Source organism: Trachemys scripta, chromosome 4 (genome assembly GCF_013100865.1).
Source record: "Trachemys scripta elegans isolate TJP31775 chromosome 4, CAS_Tse_1.0, whole genome shotgun sequence".
NCBI lineage: Eukaryota > Metazoa > Chordata > Testudines > Emydidae > Trachemys > Trachemys scripta.
This window is the reverse complement of record NC_048301.1, coordinates 129,547,043-129,566,101: the sequence shown is the minus strand read 5'-3', so window position 1 is coordinate 129,566,101 and position 19,059 is coordinate 129,547,043. Positions and strand designations below refer to the sequence as shown.

Here is a 19,059-nt window from a genome sequence, read left to right as displayed (position 1 = left end):
CATCTGTTTACACACTAGGCGTTTCCCACCAGCTGAACACTTTGCTCTTGGCATGTTCGCCAGTGGGAAAGCAGAACGTCTCTTCAGCATCCAGTGTGAGAATTCTTCAGTCTTCTGTCTGTTGCCTTTGCTTTGGCTAGGCATAAAACCAACTCTGAGCTGCAAGGCCCCATAGCATGAGATAGTAGGAACAAGAGTCTCTAGGTAATGGGATATGTTGGCTTTGGAAGGAATGGGTAGAATTGCATTGGTCTTGGAAGATGGATTTCCTAGCAGGCAGCATTATGGCAATGGAACGTGCTGCAGTGTTGCCTATGCATAAGGGGATTTGAAGGGTCTCAGACTCACACACGTGCACACACACACACACACACACACATGCTTACACACTGGCTGAGAAACCAATGATTAAAGGAAAAGTCCTGTCTCCAACGATCTGTTTATCAACCCACCAGTCTTGGTGGAATCTATGCCAAGGATGAATTTTTGGCTTGTTAGAATGAAGGTTTGATGGTGTTAGGTGCTCTGACGCCAGTGTGCCATGCCAATCTTATCAGGCCTTATCACACTGCAATAAAAGACCTGCGGCACGGCTGTGGCTGATCCAGGTCAGTTGATGCAGGCTCGCGGGTTGAGAGGATAAAAATAGCAGTGTAGCCCAGGCTCTGAAACTCCACGAGGGTAACCAGGTTCCAGCCTGAGCCCAAACATCTACACAGCTATTTTTAGGCCTACAGCCTGAACCCTGGTCAATCGACCCCGGCTCTGAGGCGCGGTGGTATGGGTTTTTTCTTGCAGTGGAGATGTACCCTCGTAGGGATGAGCATGTGTTCTTCATAATCACATGCTCCCTTTCGTAGATTTTTTTTTAAGGCCAATAGGAACCATGGGATCATCCAGGCTGACCTTCTCTATAACACAGGCCAGAGAATTTCATCCAGTTACCCCTGCATAGAGCCCAGTCAGTTCTGTTTGACTAAGGTATGTCCCCTGCAGCAGGGACCTTCCCAAACTACTTCTGTCAGGGGCCCTTCCGGAATTCTCTGGCACTCTCCACTGGCACCAAGCCAAGATCTGCGGCCTTCATCCAGAGATCCATTCTCCTGCTGAGGGGGTCTTTGCAATGGGGCAAGATTTAGGACCCATTCCCAGTACTTATTGTTTAATCTCTTTCACATTGTACATCTTAAAAATAGCTGTGTAGATGTTTGGGCTCAGGCTGGAACCTGGTTACCCTCGTGGAGTTTCAGAGCCTGGGCTACACTGCTATTTTTATCCTCTCAACCCGCGAGCCTGCATCAACTGACCTGGATCAGCCACAGCCGTGCTGCAGGTCTTTTATTGCAGTGTGATAAGGCCTGATAAGATTGGCATGGGGCAATGCCAATTCATGCCAGCACGGGCTCTAGCCCACCTGTGAACCACCTCCCTCTGTACTTTGGTGTCCGGGCAACCATCTTCTACTTACTAATAAGTCACTGATATCACTGTGCTGGAATTTTTGTAATGAACTCCTTATAAGAGCAGAGGCAGCTATGATCATGCGATAAAACAACACACACACCGATGGCCACCTGCCAAAATATTATGCCTCTTATCCTGCTTTTTATCTAATATACAAGAACTGGCACAGGACCCACATTAGGTTGTGACACTCTGCACCTCAGGGGAACACCCTGCACGCCCATGTTCATCCTTATAATATGATTGTGTGGTATCCAATGCAAAGTTTGTCATGTCGAGTGTCTCCGGAAAGCTCATGATGCACTGAGCATCGTTGTTATAGTGATGTTATAGGTTGTAATTTCATGTATATAGTTATGAGGCTGAAAATGTGTCCTCATGGCTTAAAACAAGCCCAGGCAAAACTCTCCAGGAGCAGAGGGGCAGTTCACACCTCATCAGGGCATGTATGGGACAAACCCAGCCCAGCCTCACAGGAACAAAGGACACTGGCCTAGGCAACAACAAAGGATCTGTTGGACTCTCAAGTCAGTCACCTTCTTGCCCTTGGATAGTTTGGGACTGCGATGAGGTAATGTTCACCTGACTCTGAAGTGGAGGTGGTGGGGAAGCCAAGAGGGATGAAAGAACATTTGCCAGGCTCTCTCTCTTCCACTTCCATCTACAGATACCACCACCAAGTGACTGAAGCACTGATCAAAGGGGAGAGCCTGGCTGAAGGGCAACCAGCCAGCCTGTGATGAGAAGCATCTAATTTTGTAAGGGCACTGAAAGTGTTAAGATCAGCTTAGAATGTGTTTTGCTTTTATTTCATTTGACCAAATCTGACTTCTTGTGCTTTGATTTATTATAACTTAAAATCTATCTTTTGTAGTTAATACATTTCTTTGTTTATTCTACCTGAAGCAGTGCGTTTGGTTTGAAGCGTGTCAGAGACTCCCCTTGGGATAACAAGCCTGGTACATATCAATTTCTTTGTTAAATTGACAAACTCATATAAGCTTGTAGTGTCCAGTGGGCATAACTGGATACTCCAAGATGGAGGTTCCTAGGGTTGTATCTGGGACTGGAGATACTGGCTAGTGTCATTCGGTTGCACAATCTAAGCAGCAGCTGGCCAAAAGTGCTCACTCACATAGCTGGGAGCAGCTGACATGCCAGAGGCTGTGCGTGAACATCCTGGGAGTGGGAGTTCTCACAGCAGAGCAGGGTAAGGCTGGCTCCCAGAGTCGAGGATTGGAGTGACCTAGCAGATCACCGGTCCAGATAACACCAGAGGGGAACATCACATAGGTGTAGTAAGACACACTTTACTCCACCTGTAACATAATATTCACTTGCATTCTACCCCACCCCACTCTCCACATTTCACCCAGCATCTGGGAGAGGGATACACTCAAGTACATGCTCTCCAAGATATTCATAACAGCACTTGGGAATGTTTGTTCCTCTCTGTGTTGATTAATGTACGAGGAGAAACTGTAGATTCTAAAATCATCTGGCAGAAAACCTGATAGTTCAGTACATAACATCATTACTCCAGCGGCTATCCACTTGTCAGTTCATGTGCGCCCAATCCATAACCCGCTCCAAAATGTGATGAGTTTATGGCCCTGCTGTCTACAGTAGGAAAATGGCTCATGGTTGAAGACACGTCCTCGGTGGACTCTCAACCAGTGTTGAGAATGGTTTGGTTGCAGGTGATGACAGAGCCAAATGATTTCCAGTCCCCCTTGCAGAATGGTTACATCACAGTCCTCTGATGGGGAAATGGAACTCTTAGATGTCCTTCATTCTGAGAAGTATTGCCCATTTTTGTCCCAAAATGTTCGTTCATTTCATAGAAATTCCATGCCCCTCACGTTTATGTTTGAAAGAATCACCATGCTATTGGATGCAATAGTTTGGCATCATCACATCCAGTGGCTTCCTGGGCATTGCACTGTAACAGCATTTGCATTACAAACCAAGAACGTAGGAATACAGGCATTGCCCTAGAAGCTCAGAGCTGCGGCCCCTCTAGTTCAGTATCCCATCTCTGACAGTGGCCAGCACCAGATGCTTTATAGGAAGATGCAAGAACTCCAGCAGTAGCCGATGGCAGATAATCTGACCTCGTTGGTTTCATCCCAATCTCTAATACTTGGAGATTGGCTAAACCCTGAGACATGAGGTTTAATCTCCCTTGCAGAATTTGAATAGCATTAATTATAATAAATAAAAGACATACCAACAGGATTGGAGCCCAATTTCGTAAAGCAACCTATTCATGGAGAACACTTAAGCACGTGCTTAATATTAAGCATGTGCTTAAGTGATTTTTCTTACCAGGGTCTTGAATGGTAGAAGAAGTAAATATATTTTTATATCCTGGAGTTAAATTAGTTCATAAACCTGAGCTATCATATGCAACAATTTGGTCAATAGAGGATTATCACAGATTAGTCAGATGAAGGTAGTATTAGCATTAGCTACTGAATATTCATCCTTAGCTAGCTCTCTTTTATGTTCTCCTTGTTGACCCCCATGTTACTCATTTTCTTCCGTGGTTTTTAATTCATGCTCCACGAAATTCTACCAAAGGCAGGAGTCAGTGACAGCTGGTCCCTCCCAGCCCAGGATGGCTTCCTGTTTCACAGAGGTGGGGCTGAAGTTGAAGATACCGTAGGTACCATAGCAGTTCAGAAAGCAAACTCCTGGGGAGCAGTTTTCAGTCTGGGCTTTCACAGCTGCTAGTGCTGAACTTCTCACGGTCCTGTTGAGACAGAATAAACCACAGGTGAGGATCCGCTCCACAAAGGGGATGGGTGTGTGACGCTGGTGAGCACAGACCTTGGCGGGTTATGAGGAGTATATGGGAACTAGTGGCAATGCCATTGGCATAAACCAACCTCTAACTATTGGGAGTTAGGAGGAAAATTTCCCTGTGGGCAGATTTATCCCATTTCTGCCTCCTGCGAGTTTCTGTCCTGCAGAGCCGTTGGCACTGAGCAGACTAGATTGCCTGATCCAGCCCTGGCATTTCCTACCCCGCAGTGTACCTCCAGTGCCCAACTAGAGGGACTGGGCCAGGCATTGGCAGATCTGCAGGGGCCAGAGAAGGAAGGAATCCACCACACAGCAGCAACTGCAGTGGTGCTTCTCGGCAGCTCCTGCAGGCTCAGTGCTCCAGAATCGATGCAGCCCAGCTCCTCAGGAGGAAATGACTGATGGACCTATGGAGTCACAGGTTCACCAGCCCCCTGCCCTGCTCAAGCCCCTTGGTGTGCTGGGGTGAAGGCAGCTCCCACACAGCAGAGTCCCCAGAGAGTTCCCATAGAGGCCATGTCCCCTGCATGAGCTCCCAGAATTCTGTCAGTGGAATCACACCTTGCAGGAATTCAATGCATCAAGCCCATCCTGACCACTGATGCATTAACCCTTTCTGTTGCTCTGCACCATGCGCGAACACTCTCAACCCTCTGTCCCAGCGCAGCCCACCAAAGAGCAAGAAGTGAAAAGCTTCCCTGTGTTGGTCTGCCTGGTGGAGGCAAGTGACACTAAATTTGGCAGTGTAGTACATAGGAATAGGGTAGTGTCCTTTTAAATGGTTTGCAAGCCCTCCATTGGCGCTTACTGTGTTCTATGTTTTAGAAGTCACCAGAAACCAACCAGAGCAGCATTGTGTGTAGCTAGGCCAGGCATGTCTGCGTAGAGCTATTTGGGACCCAACTGTGCCCATGTCATTTCTTCATATTATTGTGTAAAGAGCAAAAGACATAAGAGGCCTACGGACAAGAATCATAGAATATCAGGGTTGGAAGAGACCTCAGGAGGTCATCTTGTCCAACCCCCTGCTCAAAGCAGGACCAACACCAACTAAATCATCCCAGACAGGGCTTTGTCAAGCCAGGCCTTAAAAACCTCTAAGGATGGAGATGCCACCACCTCCCTAGGGAACCCATTCCAGTGCTTCACCACCCTCCTAGTGAAATAGTGTTTCCTAATATCCAACCTAGACCTCCCCCACTGCAACTTGAGACCATTGCTCCTTGTTCTGTCATCTGCCACCACTGAGAACAGCCTAGCTCCATCCTCTTTGGAAGACTTCAGATACACAAAGGAGGGCATTGGCAGAGGGATAAATAACATCCCAGGACCCATTAGGCACAGTGTCTGAATGATCAGAGAACACTCAAGGGACCACCCAGAAAAAAGACCACAACTGAGCCCAGTGGAAATGGAAACTTTTTTAAGTCTTCTGTTTTCTCATGCTCTTTTGATAGCTGTTACCCCAGGTCTTAGTTTATCTGTCTGGCAATGATCTGTTTTATGGGGCTGATACTACACACTTCCACGGTGATGTGTCAAAACGGTTTTGACAAAATTATTTTCTTTTGTCAAAAGTGGGGTTTTGTTGAAAACCATTTTAAAAATTAGTTTTAGAGGAAAATAGTGGAGGAAAAACCCTGAAACCCCCCAAAATGACAAGTTTGGGGTTGCTGAAAACAGAACACATTTTGACTTTTCTGACAAAATCCCCAAATTTTTGGCCAAAAGTCTTTGAAGGAAATAAATAGTTTTTTCATTCTGGCAAAGTGTTTTACGTGGGACCAAAATCATTTCCCAACCAGCTGCAGATGCCAGCCACGGAAGCTGGATTGAGTGATACCGGAGGGTTTTAGAACTATTACAATGCAAATCAGGACCATCAGGCAGGGAGGTGTGAGAGAGAGAGCATGGTCTTATGGTTAAGGCACTGGATAGGGACTCAGGAGATCTGGGTTCAGTTCTGATCTCTGCTATGAACTCCCTGTGTGACCTTAAACAAGTCACTTCATCTCTGTGCCTTGGTTTCCCCATATGTAAAATGGAGCTAATAATCCATTCTTTTGTCTCTCTTGCCTATTCAAATTGTGAGCTCTTCAGGGCAAAGACTGTCCCTCATTAAGTGACTGTACAGCACCTGGCACAATGGGACCCTAATCTCAGCTGGGGTCGCTAACTGTGACAATAATACAAATAACAATGGTGGGATCAGATGCTCAGCTGGTGTAATCTGGCATAACTTCATTAATGCCTATGGAGCTTCACTGGTTTACACCCCCTGAGGATCTGCCCCAGCATGCTGTTGTGGGCTGCATCACACACTCGTTTCTCCCTCTTACCCTGACGTTCTTGCTGTAGGAAAACTGCACAAAAGTATCCTGGAGATATTGGTCTCCAAAGCCCATGATCCTGTTCACCGCGTGGTTACAGATGCCGGCCACCTTGGCAGTTAAGTGCACAGCGAATGCAAATTTTATCTCCTCAGGAGACATTTCAGGCACTTGGGCTGTCACTTCTTTATTGACGTAGACATCGGCTAAGTGCTTGAAGGAGCTGTAGGAGATATCTTTGAAGAACGTGGTGAGATTTGTGTCTTCTTTTATCTGTTTAAGAGGGAAACCAGTAGCATGCACATTCATGAATATCATACATATTTCCCCAGTCTGAGTTTCCACCAACCTCACAAGCTGACCCACTCCCGAAATTGTAGTGGCTTCCTACCCATTTGGTCCATTCCTATCCATTCCCAGACAACCACCTCCTTCCTCTGCTAGCCTGAAACTCATCCCTGCACAGAAAGCCAGCACAAGGTCAATGCACTGCTTAAGTTCCATTTTAAGCCCTAAGTGCTGCATAGACTTTGTTCTGGCCCCTTAGGACTTACCCATCACTTCATTTCTCCAACCTCATCTGAGGTCTGATCCGAAGCTCACTGAAGTCAGTGGGAATCTTTCCACTGGCTTCAATGGTCTTTGGATCAGCCCCGGATGATAAGAAGCTGTGAGAAGTACTGAGCACCTTTGGCAATCCCTTTGGATGGAAAGCCACATTGTAGGTTAACCAGGCTTTCAGTGATGTGTATAGCAGGTCACTCAGATATTGCAAAAGGGCTGGGGATGGAGCCCAGGTTCAGAAGTAGCTTAGGAGAGGTGTCAGAGCAAAGTCCTTAACAGATAACTCTATGTGAGACTCCACTGAAGTCAATGATGCTGCCCCCAGGGCTGGCTCCAAGTTTTCTGCCACCCCCAGCGGCAGAAAAAAAAAAAAAAAGCCGATTGGCAGCACTTCAGCGACAGCTCGATCGCGCCACTCCATTCTTCGGCAGCGGGTTCTTCACCCCCTCTCTTCCTCTTCGGCGGCACTTCGGCAGCAGCTCAAAGACGAAGAGAGGGACTGAGGGACCTGCCACTGAATTCCCGTCAAAGACCCGGACATGCCGCCCCAATAGCGGACAGAGTGCCGCCCCTTTGTATTGGCCGCCCCAAGCACCTGCTTCCTTAGCTGGTGCCTGGAGCTGGCCCTGGCTGCCCCAGTTTAAACCAGCAGAGAATTTGACCCAGAACATCTATAGTCCACCAAACAAAGTCCTCCCCTTACCTTCTCGTCCAAGTGATCCCCAGTGCTCTTGAGCAGGGCAACTATTTTTCTTATGATGGCTTCTTCTGCAGACAGAGAAAGAGAATTACTTCCAGAATTTCAGACCGTCTCTTCTACAAGCCCAAGTCCTTCTGCCCTAGACATTGAGGACTGGATTTTCAATGCAGGTGCTTAAAGGTTATTTTCAGAAAAGCAATTTACGTGTCAAGGGCAACAGAAAAGCACCCTTAATTCTAAGCCATGACGGTCCTGATCCCAGCTTGAGCTCTGCAGAGTCAGCCCCTGGCATGGAGCTCGTAGGACTGGGAATGTTGGCCTTGCTGCCCGGTTGCAGGTGTACAATGTGGCTCTGGGTCCCCCTCTGTTTGTAGCAGGACTTTTATAGATTCCCCACAAAGGACCTGGTCTGTTAGCTCACAGGCAGTAGCCGATTCCAATTGTGCTGACTAACATTGCCTGATTGTTTCCTTGTACTCCCTAGTCCGTCTGTCTGGGTCTCCATCTGATGTGTCTTTTCCAATAGTTAGATTATCAGCATTTTGTTAGTCATTGCTAACCCGACAGCCAATTTTCAGCCCTGTGTGCCCATAAACAGGCTTTAAAATGCTCCAGATATCACGAGATTCGTTATAAAATTGCCTGCTGGCAGCACTACCGATCAGCCAACAAGTAGCCCCTTCCTTGCTCAGAGCCGGCCACCTTGCTTACAAGGGCCACATGCCCTGCTCAGTCTGCATGGGCAATTCCTACCAGGATGAAATTCAGGCCTGGGCAGCAGCCTATGCTGCAGTAATGTACCCCACGCCCACTCAGCGTGGTACTCTGTCCTCCTCTAGTGGTGACTGGGCCACATAGAGAGGTTGATGAGCCTGTAACAGCTGCCAGTCCCAAGGTCCAGCCCCGCTGCTGACAACCCATCCAGGGGCATCACACTACAGCTAGTGCCACTCAGTCCTCAACACAGGGCTTATGCAGTGCCCGGGCCTTGGGCTGCCTCTCTGCATAGGGACAAATCTCATCCCACTGAGGGTTTTTTGTGCATAGATCAAGGGTGGCCCATGACTGTACATGTCCTGGAATGAGATGATACTGACCAGATTCAGGAGTGTCGGCAGGTCTCAGTAGCTCTTCGTAACTGTGTTTTCTTCTTCTCTTGGCTTCATTGCCCTGGATTATCAGTTGTATCTCTTCCGAGACTTGTGTGCAGTAAAGCTCATGTTCTTCCCTGTCTGCAAAGACAAAGAGGGCGAGGCTTTTAATCGGTGTGACCTTGCTGACTGAAAGGGAATTGTCAGATCTTCCAGTAGCAAAATTCCAGCTGACACTGCTCACGCCTCCCCTGGCTCAGGAATTCATGTGAAACTGTGGCCAGCGACTGAGCATGACAATCACATGGTGCTTTTCAAGCCCTGGCTTTTGCTACAAAGACAGTCACTGAGCCTCGCAAACATATGCTGAAAATTTACCAGCCACTTCATAAAGACTGTGTAGCAGGGAAGAAATGATTCTTAAAATGTGTTTATAAACTATGGGCTGGCCTACACTCAAAAGTTGTTCTGGTATAACTATGTCAGTTAGGGGTGTGATTTTTAACCGATAAAATGATTCCAGGAAATGCCCCATTGTGGACTCAGTTATAGCAGTATAGAGGTACCGGCTACTGGTATAGTTTTTGCACATCCCAAACCGGAATAAGTTATACAAGAGGGGAGATTTGCCATTTTCACTATACCAGGATAGTCAAAGCAGTGCAGCTTTCTTGTGGCGGCAGGCCCGAAGGAGAGAGGACTCCGCAGTCTTGTAACTCCCACAGAAAGTCACAGATCATTTTAAGCCAATGGGATTAAGGCCAGGTCTACACTAGAAATTTTGCCAGTATAATAATGTGAGTTTGGAGTGTGATTCTTTATGACTTCATACCAGCAAAAACCCCACCTGTAGATGCAGCTGTACCAGCAAAAGAATCCTTTTCCCAGTATGGCTTATTTTGTTCCGAGAACTGGTATAAGTTACACCAGCAAAAGAATTTTTTGCCAGTATAAGCTGCATCAAAACAAGGAAGATTTGCTGATATAGCTATCCCGGTATATCTGCACAGGTAAACCCTTTCCAGTGTAGACAAGGTCTTTGGCGTCTATTTGTGCCTCTGCAAATCTCCCAGTATGAGTCACGGTTACAGTCACTTTTCTGAACATAATCCCACTTTAAAATTCTGCCCATGGTCCCCTCAGGGAACATGGAACTATTTAGCTACAAATATTCTATGCTCCTACCTTGTGAGGACGGCCTGTGAATGTTCCGCAGTGGAAGAAAGCTGGGCCTCTTTGCTTTTATTCCCGCTTCCGTCCCTGCTTTCTTTTCCTCCTCGGTGGCATGTTTCTTAAAGGAGAAAGCTCTTCTGAGGGTGGATCTCTTTTTAATGGTTTTCCCAGGCCGCGGCAATGAACTGGAGTCTGCTCCAGTTCTTGTAGCCGCTTCTGCTTCTATGCAGCTAGGAGCCCGCTCCAGGCTGGCCTCTTTTTCCTTTGTCTTTTTATCGGAGTATTCTTTATAGTCATCAGTGTTTTTCCGGTAGAAGAAATTCAGGAGAGTCTTTATCCAGGGGTGTTGATTTTTCCCCTGGGACAAGTTCTTCAAGCCTTTCCCCTTTGGCTTCTGCTCGTCTTCTGTAGCATTCCCACCAGTCAATAGTTTGCTCTTCTCGCTGAGCGCGTCTTCCAGCCTCAGTGCCTGGGCTCTGTCTGCTTGGCCCTTCCCTATCTTGGAGCCTGAGTACCCACAGAAGTCACTTGCTGCTCTTCGGAGCTTAGTCATCTTCTTCCCCTGTGCACCGTTGGCCTCCTCCACCCTCTTCTTAGCAGCAAAGGAATCCTCACAATTGCTCAGTGTGCGCTTGACATAAATTTCCAACACCTTCTTAGCGTCTTTCTTGTCTAGAGATAGGAACTTTCCCCTGGGATGGCTCTCTGTTTCCCATGGTCTCCTCCTTTGGGTTTCCATGGCTTAGATGCTACAACAAAGGAAAAGAATGTTTCAGGTAGCCACAGAGCTGGATTAGACTCAGTGGGACAGCTGGTGTAAGTCAATATGGTTCAACTGGAAGCTTTGGCACTCTGATACCACTGGTCAATGATCGACAGTTTTATTGTTATTACTCAAACAAAGTCTTATCTAGGTTGTATATGTATTTCTTGTGCAGCTTTGTCACGCAAACCAGGATAAAGATCAGAAAGATTCAGAAAGAAAAATTGAGCGGAGGGACTGGAAGAGTCAGGGGATGAGCAAGACGCTTTCAGCGAAAGCCCATATGTTTCTATCCTAAGAGCAGCTCCTAGGGGGCAGACTGGCTGGGTCATAAGCCAGGAGGCTGTACAGGACACAATGGATTTGCAGGAGTATAATCCACATAATATGATTTTAAGGTCTAATAGTTCATAAACCTCCAAAGCTAAAGTAAAATGCTACATGCTGGTAATCTCAGTTTTCTAGCATTGTTCCTGGCCTCGGTGATTAACGCACTATCTGACCTTGAAATAATGGTCACTCCCTCAAATCAGACGATAAGCAAGCCATTTACCAGACAAATCAGGATGTTTTCCACTCCTGTCAGGCCTGTGACTTGATCAAAGGTGCCTCGCAGCTGTTCACTGGAGTTGGTGGTCTCAGCCCACTTCCTGGTGGACAGGTGTCTACACAGCAAAACTCATGACCAGCAGAGACCATGGATGGAGAGGACCATTGAATCTGAGCTCCCTGCTTTCCCCTAGACGTGGTCTCTCCAGGTGAGGGCNGGGCGGGGTTGCCACACACCAGGGAAATGTTTAATTCCAAACAAAATTCAGTTTAATTCATGAAAAATTTCCATTCATTTTAGGTTTTATAAAACCTCCTAACCTAAACCACCTGGTAATGTGTCTTTAAAAGCTATCAACTAAATATCAAATTTGTATTGGGATAAGGAAGACGGACATAGTATCGCCATGAAAATAAGAGTTGGCAGGAGACAGCTGGTCTGCACTAGGTTTTTATTATCTTTCATTTTATAAAATACTTTGAATGAAGATAGAGCCTTGCATGGATACAAAATTTGTATCTGCATCCCATCTGCAGACCATGTTTGCGGATTTCCACAAACATGATGCAAATATCCATGGATATAAAGCGGATATCTTCAGATTTGCCGGGCTCTAAATTCAGATGAACTTTTGTTGCTGGATATTTATTTTTGTGAACATACTGTAACTATTTTCCATTGCTACATTCTCTGTTTACAATTATTTTTTATTTCACTCTGTAATAGGTAACCCAGTCAACCCCTCTAATATCTGTGTGAGGGGATTGTGTGCTGTGGGGTGTGATCCCTAATATCACAGAGAGCAGGGAAGAATAGTGTAGTAGAGGCAGCTAGCCATTCGCCCCCCCCACGCCCTTTCAATGCGCAACAGGGAAGATCCAAATGGAGGGAGTGACGGGTTCAGTCACAGAGACCCCCCTTGGGACTGTCACCTGACGTGCTGGAATTACCTCTGAGCCCGTTTTCCCTGCCAGCTTGAGACTCCAGAACCCTGTCTTGTTGTGCCAGGCACGCTAGCCTGCTGCAACACAGACCCAGGTCTGGTCCATGCCCCCAAAGCTGCAGACTTTAACCAAAAACTGCTCAGCAGATCACCTATCTCCAGCACCCAGACACCCAGCTTCCAATGGGATCCAAACCCCAAATAAATCCATTTTACTCTGTATAAATCTTATCCAGGGTAAACTCATAAATTGTTTGCCCTCTATATCACTGATAGAGAGATATGCACAGCTGTCTGCTCCCCCAGGTATTAATCACTTACTCTGGGTTCAAAAATAAACAAAAGTGGTTTTATTAAGAATAAAAAGTAGGATTTAAGTGGTTTCAAGTAATAACAGAACAAAGTAAGTCACCAAGCAAAATAAAGCAAAACATGCAAGTCTAAGCCTAATACATTAAGAAACTGTTTACAGGTCAAATCTCACCTTCAGAGATGTTCCAATAAGCTTCTTTCATAGACTAGACTCCTTCCTAGTCTGGGCCCAATCCTTTCCCCTGGCACAGTCCTTGTTAGTTCCAGCAGACATCTTAGGTGAAAACTAGGGGTGTTCTCATGACTGGCAGCCACCTTTGTTCTGTTCCACCCCCTTTTATAGCTTTGACACAAGGTGAGAATCTTTTGTCCCCACCCCTCCTTCTAAATGGAAAAGTACCAGATTTAAAATGGATTCCAGTATCATGTGACCATGTTACCCACAGGCTGGCCCACACCTCCACAGGAAGGCTTGCAGGTAAATAAATTATCTACAACTAATTGTCCTAGTCAATGAGAGCCATCAAGATTCTAAACCACCATTAATGGCCCACACTTTGCATAGTTACACTAGGACCTCAGAGTTATACTTCATATTTCTAGCTTCAGATACCAGAATGATACGTGCATACAAATAGGATGAACACACTCCGTAGATTATAAGCTTTGGAATGATACAAGAGACCTTTTGCATAAAGTATATTCCAGTTACATCATATTCACACTCATAACCATATTTCCATAAAACATTATGGAACGTCACAGAGAGTTCTACCTTATTGAGAATCATATGGAACAAGCATCAGTCTGATTGTTATTTAACTCTGCAGAGTGTTTTGCAGGCTTTCTGAAAGATGCTGTACCAAATGAAGCTGTGTCAGTTTTCACTTTCAAATGTAAAAACTGTTCTTCCTTATTCCCTGCCGGACTGCCTTTGTAGCTTCTTACAACCACATTCCTCAGTGAATCACGACAGATAACCCTGCACCTTCCAGTTTTGTAACCAACACAATTTTTCTCTCAATCTCTTGACTATTGAGAAATGTTTTAATTTTCTAAGTTATTTTAAAATGGAGATTTCCTTTTCCAGGAAATGGGCAAATGTCCCAAGCCAAGTATATCAGCCCTGTAAATCTCCCCTTGCAGGATACTCAGTAGGCTGCAGTGTGTGGGCCCCACTACACAGGACCCATGTGCTCTTAAACTTCCCTTGATCTGAGTAGGCTCCAGCACGGTCTTTGACCGCTGACACGCTTCCTGGGCACAGACTCTGTTACCCCTTCACGGAAGTGGAACCTCATGGCTCAGCAGTCCGAGGCCCCCAGGAGCAGTGCTGACCTGTTTTCTCCCTCTCCGCGAAGAAACCCCAGTCGTTTAAGCACACTCTTTCCCAGAGCTCCAGCCTTGCGGGCCCTCTGGTTTACAGTTTATCTCTTCAGTAACACATGATAGTTGAAGCACATAACACACAGGCTTTGTAAAGGTTTCTAACATAATTATTGTTTACTTTGGATGGCACGAGATACACAGATCTAGACAAAATCATAAACCACTTATATGCCCTTCCCTGCCTCCGTTTCCTCACCACTCTTGAGCATTCTTTGGTATTTGGACAGAGTCCAGGACCCCACTCCTGTATGTAGCTTCTAGAAATAATAGAGTGAGTTTGTCTCCTGCAGCCAGCTTCTTTTTTTCTCAGCTGATACCTCAATCAAAAACAGTCCCCTCTGCTATGAAAACATGCCCCTCTGTACCTCTCTCTTGCCCCACATTTCCTTTAGTCTTTTTTAGCCCCTGCTCTATCACCTCTGTCCCTTTGTTCTCCTGTTTGGGGATTTTTCATTCTGTACTCCCTGCAGATAAACTTGATCAAAGTGGTTTTCCAGCTCTGACACTCTTCTTTGCATATCCATTGTTTGGCCAGAGCCTAATCGTTAACTTTAACAAGTTTTTTCTTTTTTCTGAAGCTTCTTCCAGACAAGATGGCTGACACCAGGGACCTTGCCAGCCCATGACTGACTCTCTATGCATTGAGCCATTCACTGATACAACAATTTCATATAACTAAACAGATTTCATAATATGCACATAGGCAGGTTCCCCAAATTGTCACACCAAGTAAAATCAAATGCTAGGAACAGGGCTGGTGCAAGGAAGTTTCGCACCGTAGGCGAAACTTCCACCTTGTGCCCCCCCCCGCCCCGCGGCCGCCCCCCCCCCCCCCCCCCCCCCCCTGAGGTGCCCCCCCCCCCGCGGCAGCTCCCCCCCTCTGCCCTGAGGCGCCCCCGGGGAGCTGATTGGCGCCGCAAGCCTGGAAGGCGGGAGAAGTGGAGCAGCAATGGCATGTTCGGGGAGGGGGCGTAGCAGAGGTGAGCTGGGGTGGGGAGCCCTGCGGCAGCTCCCCCAACGCCCTGAGGCGCGCGCGCACACACACACACACACACACACCCCGCGGCAGCTCCCCACCACCCCAGCCCGGGGAGCCGTGTGGCAGCTCCCCACCCCAGCTCACCTCTGCTCCACCTCCTCCCCGAGCACGCCACCCCTGCTTTAATTCTCCTCCCCTCACAGGCTTGCTGCGCCAAACAGCTGATTGGCGCCGCAAGCCTGAGAGGCGGGAGAAGTGGAGCGGCCGCTGAGCTGGGAGAGGGAGTCTGAGCTGCACGTGTCCGCGCACCGCTGGCAGCCCAGCCCAGGAACGCTGTAAAAAAAAAATTGGAGGCACCACTTTTTGGCGTCCCCAAATCTTGGCACCCTAGGCAACCGTCTAGTTTCCCTTAATGGTAGCACCGGTCCTGGCTAGGAACCAGACCTGAGTTTTAATTTTGGCTCTGGCACTAACTCCCTTGCAAGGTCACAGCCTAGATGTTCAAAAACTTGTTTTGGTGCTGAACTTGAGACATGATGGGCCTGATTTTCAGAGGTGCTCAGTACCCAGAAGTCCAGTTGAAGGCAGTGGGAGCTGAGTGCCCTCAACACCTCTGAAAATCAGGCCCAAGCTGTTTCAGGTTGGGCACTCAGAATCCATGGCCACTTTTGGAAAAGTCCTTGTCTTCCCTGTGCCTCTGTTTTCTATCATTAAAACACGTTCTGACAGTACCTCACATGCGTGTTCAAAGGATTAATTAGTTAATGTTTGTAAAGAGCTTTGAAGATGAAAAGTGCTAATTATTTTATATATATAATATGCTTGTTCCCACCATGGCAAGGATTAAGGTAATGTACCTTTACCCCAGTCAGGATATTAATGAACTGGGAGGATTTCAATATAGCCTTGTTATATGGGCTTAAGAACCATTGTCCATGCTGGATTGTTCATATAATTGTAGGTACATTAAATAAGCATCTGTTGTACCATCCACATGTGGTCATGGCATAAAATGCTGACTCAATAACACCCATCTTGTTAATCCACCAAAACTGGGGTTCAGTCACGTCTGTAAGGCACAGACTTTTGTTGGGGGAAGAGCGGAGCCACGCTGCCGCAGTGGAAACACAACTGGCATTATTCACATTTTGCCAGATTTTCAGAAGGGCCAAGCACTCACAATTTCAGTTGAAATCAATGGGGAACACCCGCCACATTGCCTCTAAGAACTCGCGGGGCTGATAGTGGTGTGCACCTGCTGCTACATCTTGAGGGCTGTTAGTCTGGTACCTTTCACCAGCACTAAATTCACTTACTTGTGTGGGAGGAAGAGGATGAGAAATAAGGTGTCTGAAAGCCAACTTTTCTTATAAAAAGCACATTAAATTAATATAATATGGAGATATACCTATCTCATAGAACTAAAAGGGACCTTGAAAGGTCATTGAGTCCAGCCCCCTGCCTTCACTAGCAGGACCAAGTACTGATTTTTGCCCCGGATCCCTAAGTGGCCCCCTCAAGGATTGAGCTCACAACCCTGGGTTTAGCAGGCCAATGCTCAAACCACTGAGCTATCCCTCCTATCTGAAAAAAAGCTATCTGAGTGATATTACATTTATTGCAACGTATAGGTGTCTGGTACATCTAGCTTTCTCTTTCATAACACCAGTTTATAAGAAACTATGAGAAAGGATTGGGTCATTTCAATCCAGGCTCCTACAGAGTGCTGGAGATCAATATGTGGCTCATGGAATCTCTGATGTATATATGTATTTAATCTGGAGCAAAACTGACGGCAAAATTTGTTGGTTGACTGATCACAAAAATTCAGTTGAGATTTGATCACAGCAGCTATTTGATAGTTATACAATTATGATCAATAGGTACCAGTATTTCTTTGTCACCTATCATTGCTTAAATGTAGCATATTTGGAAGGTTTGATGTAGATTTATAGTGTGTGAGGTCTTGTCTACACTAGAAACGTTTTGCTGTGGTATAGCTATACTGGCAAACCCTCCTAGTGTAGACACATCTTATATCAGAAAAAAAGTGGTTCTGCTGTCACAGCTCACACAGATTCCCCAAGAGACATACGTTATGCTGGCAAAGTCATATTTATGCCGGTCTAAGTATGTCTACAGTCGGGCTTATACTTCCATAGCCATGCTGGTGTAAAAAACCAAACAAACTGCACTCCTAGCCAGCTGCTATGCCAGTATAGGTTTTACAAGTGGAACAGGCCTAAAAAATATGTGATAAAGCTTTGTAATCTTAATTGATTTATTTCTAAATATATGCGATAGATAGAAACAGAGTTGTCATGTGGTGTTCATTTAAATGTGTTCATTACTTGGAGATTAATTTTGTCGTGCAGCAGTTTAAGTCTAGCCAAATTCTAGTAATTGGTGATAGGAGTTCTGTACAATGGTGCACTGTGATCTCTTAAATTTCCTCAAACTAAAACGTCCTTACTAGGTCTCTCGCGTTGCTGTGCATCCATTGGAGCCAGTCGTACTTCTCTAAAATAGAATTGCTATTCAGAAGAAGGTGCTGTGGTTGCCAAAGAGCTATTTTTTCTCATGAATGTTACATGAAGCACAAGCAGCGTCTTTTCTAAAAATATGCAGAAATAAATATGTTGCTCAATTAGTGTTTACATGTAGAAAAAATAATTAGTTGCCGCTTTTGTTAATTTCTAATTAGGACTGAAACACTTCCACTGAGCTGCACTAATGACAGCCCTAAAACCCTTATTTCAGCTCCGTTGTACTGCTCATTAAGACCATCCCTCTTGGTGCATTATGACTGAAAAGCTCCCTCGCTATTATTTATTAGTAGCTCATTGTTTCATTATCTAATATATTTTATTCACTAATTCTGTAGCTTGGTACATGTTATATCCTGTTTTACAGAACACACTTGAAAACATTAGACTCTGAGACAAAGGCAATACAACTAAATCATGGTTGAAGCTCAGGAAGTGGTAGACACCTCATTAGTGAAATTAGGGTAGGAAAGGTTTCAGTGGTAGCCGTGTTAGTCTGTATCAGCAAAAACAACAAGGAGTCCTTGTGGCACCTTAGAGACTAACAAATTTATTTGGGCATAAGCTTTTGTGGGCTAGAACCCACTTCATCGGATGTATGAAGTAAAAAATACAGGAGCAGATATAAATACATGAAAGGATGGGGGTCTTTTACCAAGTATGAGGTCAGTCTAACGAGATAAATCAATTAACAGCAGGATACCAAAGGAGGAAAAATAACTTTTGAAGTGGTAAGAGAGTGGCCCATTTCAGACAGTTGACAAGAAGGTGTGAGTAACAGTAGGGAGACATTAGTATTGGGGAAATTAAGTTTAGGTTTTATAATGACCCAACCACTCCCAGTCTTTATTCAGGCCTAATCTGATGGTATCTAGTTTGCAAATTAACTCCAGTTCTGCAGCTTCATGTTGGAGTCTTTCCTTTATTTTTTACTTCATACATCTGATGAAGTGGGTTCTAGCCCACGAAAGCTTATGCCCAAATAAATTTGTTAGTCTCTAGGTGCCACAAGGACTCCTCGTTGTTTTTAGTGTAGGAAAGTTTTTTAAAAAATAAGGGGGATTTGAAGGATCAAAGGGAGGGCTCCCAAAGCAAAGAGAGGAGAAAGTTGTCTTGTATCAGGCATAGCATGAAAGAAAGTGTCAAAATGAGAATGGGAGAAAGAGGCAAAGGGGAGCAGTTGGGAGAGAGGATACAGCAGGATTGGGTGAAATGAGCACAGATATATGGGTAGAGCTTTAAAGATAATGACAAACAAAGTGAACCTGATATGGAATGAGAAGAAACCAGTGATTAGATAGATACAAGGAGTAGGGGCGATGGGATCAGAATGGTAAAAGTGGAAGAGGGTGGCTTTTAGTGTACACGGGAGGGGGGTCGCATTAGTTAAAGCAAGAGCCGATGAAGGCCTGGACCAGGGTTTGGCAAATGTGGGACAGCTCGGCAA

At 45.8% G+C, this 19,059-nt stretch overlaps 1 protein-coding gene across 1 annotated transcript; it reads right to left on the bottom strand.

Annotated features, from left to right (window-relative positions):
- Positions 1-2,685: 2,685 nt before the first annotated feature.
- BNIP5 (BCL2 interacting protein 5) lies at positions 2,686-10,875 on the bottom strand. Its single transcript, XM_034767526.1, has 5 exons — positions 10,143-10,875; positions 8,964-9,098; positions 7,870-7,934; positions 6,612-6,875; positions 2,686-4,219 (listed from the first exon to the last, which is right to left on the bottom strand). The coding sequence occupies exons 1-5, from the start codon at positions 10,867-10,869 to the stop codon at positions 4,175-4,177; spliced, it is 1,236 nt and encodes a 411-aa protein (XP_034623417.1). The 5' UTR covers positions 10,870-10,875; the 3' UTR covers positions 2,686-4,174.
- Between the last annotated feature and the right edge of the window lie 8,184 nt (positions 10,876-19,059).